The 12698-nt window shown below is 34.3% G+C and overlaps 1 protein-coding gene across 2 annotated transcripts in view; it reads right to left on the bottom strand.

Annotated features, from left to right (window-relative positions):
• Positions 1 to 12698, bottom strand: part of NBEAL1 (neurobeachin like 1) — a 172453-nt gene that overhangs the window by 4164 nt on the left and 155591 nt on the right. For both annotated transcript variants that reach the window (XM_024738332.1, XM_024738333.1), the window contains 6 exons: positions 12142 to 12314; positions 10748 to 10842; positions 6874 to 6990; positions 6351 to 6512; positions 5212 to 5360; positions 3334 to 3469 (listed from right to left, as the gene is read on the bottom strand). In XM_024738332.1, the coding sequence (XP_024594100.1) occupies positions 3334 to 3469; positions 5212 to 5360; positions 6351 to 6512; positions 6874 to 6990; positions 10748 to 10842; positions 12142 to 12314 (832 nt within the window). The remainder of the gene's footprint in view (positions 1 to 3333; positions 3470 to 5211; positions 5361 to 6350; positions 6513 to 6873; positions 6991 to 10747; positions 10843 to 12141; positions 12315 to 12698) is intronic.

Genomic DNA, 12698 nt, shown 5'->3' with positions numbered 1-12698 from the left:
AGACTCCCTTACTTTATATATTTACAAAACTACATTTCACTTCATTAAAATAATCTTCTCAAATTATACTTAATCAGGCAACAAGACACATAGTTGTGGGGAACTTTCTCCTCTTATATTTGCAGTACTATTAATGACAATCACAATGATAAGAAGAAAGTAAAATAACATTTTGATGAAAAGGAAGTAAATTTTAAATAGTTTGATCTAAGAATGTAAAAAAATCTTTAACAATAGCATGATAAGTAATTTAGAAAATAAGAATAGCATAAGCTCTTTGAAGGTTAGAATCATATTTTTCCACCATTAAATGTTTTATCACCTAGCACACTTCTCAGCATATAACAATTATTAATCAAAATTAATTGAATCAGTGGGTTAATGCCCCTCTAAAAGTGCTTATACTTCTACATAGGGCAACAAAACTCCACATGGGAAACATTTCTCAATCTAAGCATACGATTCGTTGGAATTACTTCCCAAGAGCAATCTACTTTTTTTTTTTTTTTTTTTGCGGTACACGGGCCTCTCACTGCTGTGACCTCTCCCGTTGCGGAGCACAGGTTCCGGACGCGCAGGCTCAGCGGCCATGGCTCATGGGCCCAGCCGCTCCGAGGCAGGTGGGATCTTCCCGGACCGGGGCACGAACCCGTGTCCCCTGCATTGGCAGGCGGACTCTCAACCACCGCGCCAACAGGGAAGCCCCAGCAATCTAGTTTTTAATGGTGCTTCATCTGCTTCCCTTTTTTAATGGTACTTTTCTAGGGTCCACTTATTGGAGCGATAAAAGATAAGCCGCAGGCAAAGACACTTTGGCATGTTTGCTTTGCATTTTCATTTCCAGATGTATTTCCAAAACCGTTATTTCCATTAATCTAGTTCCACTTTAACATCTAATTTATAAATATGGATTTTATACTGACAGTATAATATGTAAAACTGATACATGGGGCTTCCCTGGTGGCGCAGTGGTTGAGAGTCCGCCTGCTGATGCAGGGGACACGGGTTCGTGTCCTGGTTCGGGAAGATCCCACATGCCGCGGAGCTGCTAGGCCTGTGAGCCTTGGCCGCTGAGCCTGCGCATCTGGAGCCTGTGCTCTGCAACGGGAGAGGCCACAACAGTGAGAGGCCCGCGTACCGCAAAAAAAAACCCAAAAACAAAAAAAAACTGATACATGATTTAAAAATATACATTAATCAAGATTTTGATATTTTAGATAAAAATAGATGTTGAAATAGAACTCTTTTCATAACTATTGATCTATTTAACTTCTACACGTTCACATAAAGTTGTATTTAATAAATATGCAAAATTCTGAGTACTAAATTAGATTATTTATTACTAAAGTAGGTCCATAATTCAGCTGATGGAAAATGTATTTTACAAAGATATAAAATCGATAAAAAATACTTTTATTCAAAATCTATACAAAATTCAAATTCCATGTGTTGTAGACTATACATAAATCTTTCAATGAGGACCAAAAACTTATTTGGTAAATATTACAAAACACTGATTTAGGCCTATGAAATGAAGTTACTTAGGTATTTTTTTCCAATCAATTTTTTTTAAATGTGTGCACATAACGTCATTTCATTTTTTTTTAATTCAGTAAAATTGTAAACTTAACAAATTACCTAAGTTGGAGGGCAGGCAAATTTAAAGGCACTTGAGTAAACCATAGAAAGTGAAACATACTCAAAGAGTAATGTCTAAGCAGAGTTCTCAAGTAATCATCACAGCAGAGGACAGAAGGGAAATCTTTACTTGGGAAATATATTAATCAAGAAACTCTACTACTGAATGTAAAAACGCTTAAAATGTTTTAAATGTAAGTGAAATATCGAGATACAGACTTGCTGACATTATTTGGGGAATCATTACACCTGAAACTAAATGTTGTTGCAATCACTTTATTTTTTTTAAGATTTTTTTTTTTTTTTGCGGTACGCGGGCATCTCACTGTTGTGGCCTCTCCCGTTGGGGAGCACAGGCTCCGGACGCGCAGGCTCAGCGGCCAAGGCTCATGGGCCTCGCTGCTCCGCAGCATGTGGGATCTTCCCGGACCGGGGCATGAACCCATGTCCCCTGCATCGGCAGGCAGACTCTCAACCATTGCGCCACCAGGGGAGCCCTTTTTAAGATTTTTTGATGTGGACCATTTTTTAAAGTCTTTATTGAATTTGTCACAATACTGCTTCTGTTTTATGTTTTGTTTTTTGGCCAGGAGGCACATGGGATCTTAGTTGCCAGACCAGGGATCGAACCCACACCCCTACACTGGAAGGTGAAGTCTTAACCACTGGACCACCAGGGAAGTCCCAATCACTTTAATTTAATAAGACCTCTCTTGTTAAAATAATATCCTGAAAAAGAGTATAAGGACTAACAAAATCTTAAAATATTTATTTAAAAAAAGGTTCCTATGATCTGTAATAGATTTATTATAACTACTGACAGTATGTTATTCAGTAATGTCTTCTCTTGAAATAACCTATACAGAGGTCATTTTAGATTTCTCAGAAAAGACCAATGATACCAATAAAAATCTATAATGCTTAAATATGAGTTTGTGTAACAAAATAAATTTTCTAGAAGAATCACTAGATTACTTGGAGTATAGCCACTAAGTTTTCATAGGAACAGTGTTACATTTATATCTGAATATTCAGTAATTAATAAACCACTGGCAAATAAATTTATAGGAACTACAGGAAATTCATTGAGAATTAGCACATTTATATGGGGATATTTGTAGTTCTAAGTTAAAAAAATATGATGCTTTTACAAAAGTACAACTGACATACAATCATGCTGAATATTTGTTGAAATTAAAGTTAAGTATATAGTTTGGGGAATTCCCTGGCAGTCCAATGGTTAGGACTCAGTGCTTTCACTGCCTGGGCCCGGGTTTGATCCCTGGTCAGGGAACTAAGATCCCGCAAGCTGCGCAGCATGGGCAAATTAACAAAATAATAATAATAAGGTAAGTAGTTTTGTTGTTTGAGTCTATATTTCATTTTTTACAAATGCTTTTATGTATTAAAAATTCAAGTATGTGGTCTAAAATCTAGATTTGGAAAAACAGAATAAAAGAACTTTCTTCTTCATATAGAGTTATAAACTGTTAAATGTGTGATTTCAATAATATCATAATATAAACATCACTCTTGAAATACTAGTTTTATCCCCTTTCATTTACTGTAGTTTGAAAAATCAAATTTGTTTTTCAATTTGTTTACCCATAATGGAGACTTCTGATTCAGCTGGAATAAAGAACCAAAGGAAACCCCAACAGTACGGGAAACTAAATTCTTGACGCTAGGTTTTACCTCAGCTGGCTTGCCAACACCCACGACAATCAGTTTGCCATCTTCTAATCCTACAAGAATATGGCTATATTCTTTGGTTACATAAACACAGTGGATAGGCGATCGCATGGCTAATGGGTTGATGCTGAGATTCAAACTAGAAGAGAAATAAAAAACACACACATAATTACATGGATATACAATGGATTCACAGAATTTTATACCTGAAAGATAACTTAATGATCATCTAATTCTGCATTCTAATTTTACAGATGTGGGAACTTAGGTTCAGAAAACCTGAGTGACACAAAGGCCCACATTTATAGCATTACTTAAAATACTTAACAGATTTTTTTTTTCTATTTCCAACATCTGTTTGCCTTCTAACCATATATGTGCTCACGAAACGATTTTCACCTTGTTGATTAATGAGCAAAAGTTGGATAAAAAGGACAAAAGCTCAAAAAGTGTGTGTTGGTGGGGGATAAGGTAAATAAAATTGGTATATTTGCTTTGTCTTAAAAGATGTAATATACAATATAAAATATTTTAAAATATAATATGGTATAAAATATAACACCCCATTATGAAAAATGCTCACAGCTTTTATGATTAGAGAATGAAGAACCTTAGGATATACATACTATGGTCTAGACTAACCTGCCAGAAGATTCCATTAATTTTTTTCTAACTTGGGATTCTCCTAACAATACCCTAAGATTAGGGTTGTAATACAAAATATTGGAAAGACGTTACTGAAATGTGGACTCAATGCTCTACCACATGAGAAAGAATGACAAAAATGAGAAGGAAAATACAAAAACAGGGAAGCAATGTTGGTACCGAAGTGATTCTGATATGAATGTAATAAGAGAACACTCTGGATCAGGAAATGATTCAGAAAAAAAGGGCTTTGGGAGGGGCCAAGATACTTTGAGGAGTATAAATATGTCACAGTAAGTTTTTTAAATGAGAAGAAAAGAAAAAAATGTATTTGGGCATGCAGGGAATAACAGTGCTTTGTGTATATAAGTTGGTAAACATGAAGAATACCAAACTTAAAAACATATCCACATATCCATTTTTCAAACATCTTTTCCTTCACTGGGTGAAATAACAAAAGACTCCTCACCGATTTTAAACACAGACATACAAAATCAAGAACAGATGTGCTAGCCTTAAAAATACTTTATTTTAGCACAATTAAAAAATTTTTTTAAACCTAACTTTAGTTTCTAAAAATTCAAACTATAATTGTACAAATTTCCAAATCCATAATCCAGGCTTGGCACTATGAAAAAAAATTTTTCTGGCTACTTAAAAATGTTGTTTTAATTGTGGTAAAATGTACACAACATAAAATTTTCTGCATTTTTAAAATGTACATCTATATTTCATTACCAACCCAGAAATACTTCATCTTCCCCAATTTTTTTCATAGTTGCCAAAAAGACATCTTCATAATAAATGATGAACAAAAAGATTAGAAATCTGGGCTTCCCTGGTGGCGCAGTGGTTGAGAATCTGCATGCTAATGCAGGGGACACGGGTTCGAGCCCTGGTCTGGGAAGATCTCACATGCCGCAGAGCAACTAGGCCTGTGAGCCACAACTACTGAGCCTGCGTGTCTGGAGCCTGTGCTCTGCAACAGGAGAGGCCGCGATAGTGAGAGGCCTGTGCACCGCGATCAAGAGTGGCCTCTGTTTGCCACAACTAGAGAAAGCTCTCGCACAGAAATGAAGACCCAACACAGCAAAAATAAATTAATAAACTCCTACCCCCAACATCAAAAAAAAAAAAAAAAAGATTAGAAATCTTAGATTACAGATTTTACTCTCTCTGGGCTGAAAATACTACCATCTTTTCCAAAGTGATACTTTAATAATTCTTATTATTTACCTGTGGAGATCTCTTATGGACAGGAATCCTTGTAAGCTGCCTGTGACAATGTGCTCTCCAATTACACATATATCTGATACTTGTTCCTTCAGGACTTGAGACCGTAGATACTTGCCATTTACAGAAAACAAATGCAATGCATTCTTATCCTGCAAAGATTAGTTGAAGAAAATTTAATGATCTCAAATTAAAACTATGACTATCACAGAATGATGACTGGGTTTAAAACTTTGGAATAAACAAATGGTTATACTTAAAGAGAAAGTAGGTAGAAATATTGTTAAAGTGATTTCAATCAGATTGCTAAGTAAATAAATATTAAACAAGTACTCCTCTTCTTTAATAGAATTAAAAATCTCACCCCTCCAAAAGAATTAAAACTCTCATCCAACAAAACCCACATTCTTTTTTTTTTTTTTTTTTTTTTTTAAAACCCACATTCTTAAAACAAAACTAAAAAAGTTCTCTGGACTTTCCTGGTGGCACAGTGGTTGAGAGTCTGCCTGCCAATGCAGGGGACACGGGTTCGAGCCCTGGTCTGGGAAGATCCCACATGCCGCAGAGCAACTGGGCCTGTGAGCCACAATTACTGAGCCTGCGCGTCTGGAGCCTATGCTCCGCAACAAGAGGCCGCGATAGTGAGAGGCCTGTGCACCGCGATGAAGAGTGGCCCCCGCTTGCCACAACTAAAGAAAGCCCTCGCACAGAAACAAAGACCCAACACAGCCATAAATAAATAAATAAATAAAATTAAAAACAAAAAAAAAAGTTCTCTTAATTTTTTAAAAAGCTTTATCACCAAAAGGAAATAAACATAGAAAATTCACAGTTTATTTATACCCTGTCTTGTGCAAAAAGAATTTAATTCAGTTGTAATTTCCACCTAAGCTTATGAAGTCCCACATAATCAGAAATTATTTTTGAAGTCATATAGGGCTATAGAAAGCCCTAAAACAAAATCAAACATGAGGCTAATATTGTGATAGGGAATGAACAAATTGAATGATGAAAGGAAAACATCCTTTTCAAAATATGGTGTTCTTTCCTTCTTCAGAATGCCTCCTCATATGTACACAATGTGGGAAGGAGAAGACAGGCTTACAGATAGTCTAGCCCTACTGCATAAAACTGTTGTATACCTTGAGGGTGGTACTTTCTTCAATGCTGGAGTAGATGACAATATGTCCTTCCCAAGATATAGCCAAACTGGGAATGGTCAAGAGCAGAGAACTCTCACAAGGTGGTCGTAAAGTCCGCATATACTGACCTTTCTGAATGGTATGTATAATCACAGTGCCATCCTACACACAGAAAATATTAGAAAATGAGAAAAGAAAAGAAGAACAAAAAAGAAGAAAAGAAACTGAGCAAGAGAAAGAAATATGGTAAAAGAACTAAGAAAATGATTATTCTACCAAGGACACATGTACCTTAGGAAAAATTCCAATCTTGAAATTTCAAGTCTTAACTACTAGGACCAGTAAAATCCCCAAACAGAATCTAGTCTCTTTTTTTCTGTATTTTTCTACTTTTGCAAAGTTCAAGGCAAACACAGTATAAAATTTCTATGCTTTTACCAATTTTTCTAGAAAAAAAATTAAATATAAATATTGCCTCTGAATTTGTATAAAGAAATCAGTATTTTTAAAGGTGAAATCTTACCCTTGATCCTGACACTGCCATGTCTAGCTCAGTGCTGATGCCAACACTCAATACCTCATCAGTGTGTCCGTACAGAATCTGAAACGGTTTAGATGCTAGGCCCACAGGAACACCTCCCTAATATAAAAACAGAAAAGCAAAGGTAATTCTCTTGTACACTATTTTCTTTAAAAAGGTTTATACTGTATTTAAACCATCTATAATCACAAACTGATATTGCAACTAGTTCTTACCACTAAGTCTACTCATACAAGTATTCATTCTTGGGTTTCTCAAATTATTCTCAATCTTTTCAAGCTCAAAAACTTAATCTGAAGAATTTTAAAGTTGATTGATTTGGATTAGTTTTAACAGGTATATTATTTGCCCTTTTCATCTACAGAATTATTCTTCCTTTACTTGGAAGAAACTTCTTCTATTACATCTCTGAATACTTTCTCTTTTTCATTTATTGGAGTCATTATTTCAAGGACATCAATTATCTTTATGCTGACTTGTCTTTGATTTCTACAGCTATCATTCTTTTTCTAATTGCTTTAATCCTTTTGTTTTTTCATTTCTATTCACTTTACTTTAAATCTTTCTTCCATGCTAATAATTTGATTTTCAGTCACATCAAATTTGTTCCTTGATGCTTCTGCATTGGGTTTATTTATAATTGTAACAGTATTGGTTTTAGTCTCAGCTTGATTCTTCTGCAATCTCCCTTTTCATCTTATTATGCTAGTTTATAATTTCATCTTTGAGGTCCTATTTTATTGAATGATATTCTTATTATATTCTTCTAATAGCACAATTTATTGCAGGGAATCTCTCTGCACTTGTTTCCTTCATCTGTTTTTAGTGTGCTTTGTTTGATACAGTACTTTCTATGATATATAATGATAGAATGTTTGAGTAGTTTCCATGGTATCTGGTTTATGATTATCATAGATAAATGCCCAGACCTTCTACGAGCATTATACAATGTAAATGAATTCTGCCTGACACTCTATTACTTGGGTCACATTTGTCTTCCTCTAAGAGTATCCATCTGAGTGCTTAGTCCACTCTATCTAATTTTTAAATATTAAGTAATTCCTATATTATTTAATCAATTCAAGTTACAGAGGAAGATGGACTCTTCTCAAATTCATTTTATAAAGGTTGCATATCTTAATACTAAACATGCAAAGACAAAATAAAAACAGATTTATTTCACTTATAAGTAAAGAAATAACTAAAGTACTAGCAAATAAAATCCTGCAGTAAAATATATCTCATGAATTATATGGGTTTATTATAGAAATTCAAGGATGGTTCAAACCTAGGACACTTCTCAACATAATACATTACATTAAGAAAAAGTAAAACTATAAATTAAAAAAGGAAGAGAAACTGGGAAAATAGCTGTAAAGAACATTATTAGGACTACTGACAAAATTAGAACCTGGACTGTGGATTAGATAATGGTATTGTATAAATGTTAAGTATTTCAGTTTTGATAACTGCACTGTGGCTATGTATAAGAATGTCTTTGTTCTTAGAAGAAACACTGAAGTGTTTAGGGGTAAAGGAACATAGAGTTTCCAACTTTTAAAATATTCAGAAAAAAAAGATACTGAGAAAAAGATTGGGAGAGAATGCTAAGACAAATGGCAAAAATGTGCTACCTTTGTATCTTTTCTGTAAATTGAAATTTTATTAAAACTAAAAGCCTACCAAAAAAAAAAAAAAAGGAAGGAAGATAACTACTGAAATAAAATAAAAATTTAAAAACCTAGTGAAACCTAACAGCAAACAGTATACTAAATGGCACAATAATGAAGGTAATTTCATCAAAATCAGACATAAGACACTATAATTTTCTTGCTTTATTATATTTGCTAATAATGTATGAGGGTAAGAAAATGAAATAATTAGTATATTGAAAAAGATAAAGAAAAGCACTATTTTTTCAGATCACATTAATGTATATCTACCTTGTTTTCAGAAAATCCAAGAAATACTAATAATTATGAGAGCTAGATAAGAGGATTTGGTAAACTAATTAAAGATAACTGTATAGAAATTTATAGCTTTTTTTTTACTAGCAATAGTTACAAATAAAAATGATTTAAAAATCCCACTGAAACAGTCATAAAAATAGGATAATTAAAAGTAAATATAACAAAGTACAGGATCTAAATGGAAAAAAATTATTAAAAAATATTATCAGGGCTTCCCTGGTGGCGCAGTGGTTGAGAGTCCGCCTGCCAATGCAGGGGACACGGGTTCATGCCCCGGTCCGGGAAGATCCCACATGCCACGGAGTAGCTGGGCCCATGAGTTATGGCCGCTGAGCCTGTGCATCTGGAGCCTGTGCTCCGCAACGGGAGAGGCCACAATAGTGAGAGGACTATATTTGCTAATAATGTATGAGGGTAAGAAAATGAAATAATTAGTATATTGAAAAAGATAAAGAAAAGCACTATTTTTTCAGATCACATTAATGTATATCTACCTTGTTTTCAGAAAATCCAAGAAATACTAATAATTATGAGAGCTAGATAAGAGGATTTGGTAAACTAATTAAAGATAACTGTATAGAAATTTATAGCTTTTTTTTTACTAGCAATAGTTACAAATAAAAATGATTTAAAAATCCCACTGAAACAGTCATAAAAATAGGATAATTAAAAGTAAATATAACAAAGTACAGGATCTAAATGGAAAAAAATTATTAAAAAATATTATCAGGGCTTCCCTGGTGGCGCAGTGGTTGAGAGTCCGCCTGCCAATGCAGGGGACACGGGTTCATGCCCCGGTCCGGGAAGATCCCACATGCCACGGAGTAGCTGGGCCCATGAGTTATGGCCGCTGAGCCTGTGCATCTGGAGCCTGTGCTCCGCAACGGGAGAGGCCACAATAGTGAGAGGACCGTGTACCGAAAAAAAAAAAAAAAAAATCAAAGGACATTGCAAAAAGACCTGAAACAAATATGGAAAGACATTTCCTATTTTTGGATAGGAATAACTATAAACATGTCAATCCATACCAAATAAATATGATTTCATTAAGACTAAAATGAAGTTTTCTGAGGAGGATATAGTTAAAGTATTTTTAAAGTTCATACAGAAGAATAAATATTCATATAAGAACAGCTGTGGTTAATAAAGGAAACACAGTGAGAGGGGATTTGCCTTACCAAATATTAAACTATTAAAGTAAAAACATTTTGGTGTTGACACAGAAATAGATAAATGTAAAAGAATGGGGAATACAGAAAAAGATCCAATTTAGTAGGTAATTGTTTATGCTAGCATAAATGACTTTCTACATAATTATATATCTAATATTAAATATTCTGTATTACAAAATATAGAAATGGATTAAAGATTGAAATTTTAAAAAATAAAACAAGAAAAGTGTTACAAGAACTATTTTAGATGATATTTTTATAAACTTGGAGTGAGAAAATGCCTGTTTACTTTTCTAAGCAAGGTAGAAAATCCAGAAGCCATAAAGAAAAAAGACACTTCCTTGCACCAACATTATGAGAGTACATAATAAGGTTGATGAAAATTCTAAATCTATAATTTCTAGTAGTTCCACCTGAAAGGAAAATAGGAATATTATCATGTTAACAAAGACAAGAAAAATAATTGTTTTCCTAGAAGAAGTTAATAAGGAGCTATCTTTGGAAGGTAATATGAGATAAGGTCATGAATCAAACAATAAACCTAGGGAAAAAAGTGGTGATTAAGACAGAACAGAATGAGGGGTAAAAGGAGGCAAAGGAGCTCAAATAATCATTCAATGTAAGAGAAAAATTCAGTATTCTATTAGAACATCTCAATAGTATTCCCAGGGTGAATCTCTGATCCAAACCAAGAGTATTTAAATGAGTGACTACCTGTTGGGTTATCTGCCATACCATACATGTAGTATCTCTGGAACCAGAAATCAAATGTATTCCACAGTAATCTGTAGCCAAACAAGTCACAATATCTGTAAGAAAAAGGAATGTAAAAAAATGAAATGGCATAGTTTGGCTAGAACAGAATCATAAGGGCAATTTTAGGTCATGTTAAACTATTACTAAATTAGTTGTTCTAGCAGGGAGAAATGTAGGAATGGCATTGGAAAAGCACTGGGAAAGGCTGACATAAAAAAGGAGAGCACTAAAATCATGTAGGAGAGCTTTCTTTGAGGCCACCCTTCTTTGACGGTGAAGAGTAGACATGAGGCAAGGGAATGCCTGTCAAAAATCTTGGCAGGAGATTAGGTAGCTTTTAAATGGATCCCCACTTAATTTTGATATGCTTCTCTGCTCCCTTACTCTCTTTATCCCCATTCACCTTCTATTCCCCCTGGAACTGCAATCCTATAGAATATGTGTCCGTAGCCAAAATAGTACATATTACACTGTAAATTCACAATATAAAATACATTTTTCCTAAACTGTAAAAACCTGAGCTAAGTGACACCTTGGGAGTCACTGGCGCAGAATTAGTAACAGACTCCATTCCCCTTCCCTAATGGGTTTATTAGGAAAAAATCTACTCAATGTTTTATTCTTACATTGAAAAGACTGAGACACTAAGAACACCAGGTTAGGGACTTCCCTGGTGGTCCAGTGGTTAAGAATCCGCCTTTCAATGTTGGGGACCTGGGTTCGATCCCTGGTCGGGGAACTAGGATACCACATGCCGCGGGGCAACTAAGCCCATGTGCAGCAACTAGAGAGCCCACACACTCTGGAGCCCGCGCGCCACAACTACAGAGAAGCCTGAGCGCCACAATGAAGAGCCCGCGTGCTGCAACAAAAGATCCCATGTGCTGCAACTAAGACCCAACCCAGCCCAAAATAAATAAGTAGATAGATAGATAGATAGATAAAGGTTAAAAAAAAAAAAGGAAGCATCTGGTTAAACTATATTCAACAACTTTACCTCTCTCATGCTTTACTACTAAAGAATAGGACAGTTGATTTCTTATTCAACTATGACAGATTTTTTTTTACCATTTTTTCATAAAATTCTAATTCTAGCAACCAATTTTTTCAGACTTAGCCTAGCATCTTTCAGATACTATGAAGCTGTATTTAATTTATATAGTGCTTAGTATAACCAAAATACATTAGACACTCTTAAAGAAAGAATATAATATTCATAACACAACTCTATTAAAAAGTTCACTTAGCTTCAAAGGTAAAATTTATGCTTTTTATAAGGAGTATGTATTACTATTATGGTTAGGAAAAAAACAGAAAAAATTTTTTACAGGGAAAAAAAAGTTAATGCTTACCCATATGTCTGATATTGTGTGAAACAATTTTGCCTTTTGTAAGTGACATCACTTGAATGCTATTATCCCAGTGTCCAGCACTAAAAAGCAACTTTGCATCATGTGATACTATAAATAGCTTAGAAGTGATCTCCAGCCCTGGAGCAAAGGGTCCATTCATACTACGCTGAGTTCTGTAAACACAATTAAATATTAGACTCTTCTTTAAAAGATCACTTAGACTGATATGAACTATTTTTTTAATCTCTCCAAAAAGAAATAAAAAATAAGTCTGTTCAACTGTTCATTTTGAAATGTCTATTGATAAGTGATAAATACATTCATAAACTACATTAATCTTATATTATTCATTAAACAAAAATACATGTAACAAAATAGTCTCAAGGGTTAAGTATAAAGAAGTTGAGATTGGTGAAGGTGTGGAAAAGATTTAAATCTTGACTTTCAAAGCCAATTTAGTAAGACTGTCAATTCTGTAAACAGCCTCAAAGTAGACAAGATAAGGGTATGCCAGGATCAGGAAAGCTGGAAGTTGGAAAGTTTAATCTATTTGCTTT

Source organism: Neophocaena asiaeorientalis, unplaced genomic scaffold (genome assembly GCF_003031525.2).
Source record: "Neophocaena asiaeorientalis asiaeorientalis breed wild unplaced genomic scaffold, Neophocaena_asiaeorientalis_V1.1 scaffold258, whole genome shotgun sequence".
Taxonomy (NCBI): domain Eukaryota; kingdom Metazoa; phylum Chordata; class Mammalia; order Artiodactyla; family Phocoenidae; genus Neophocaena; species Neophocaena asiaeorientalis.
Note: the sequence above shows the minus strand (reverse complement) of the source record. Positions and strands in the feature narration are given on the sequence as shown.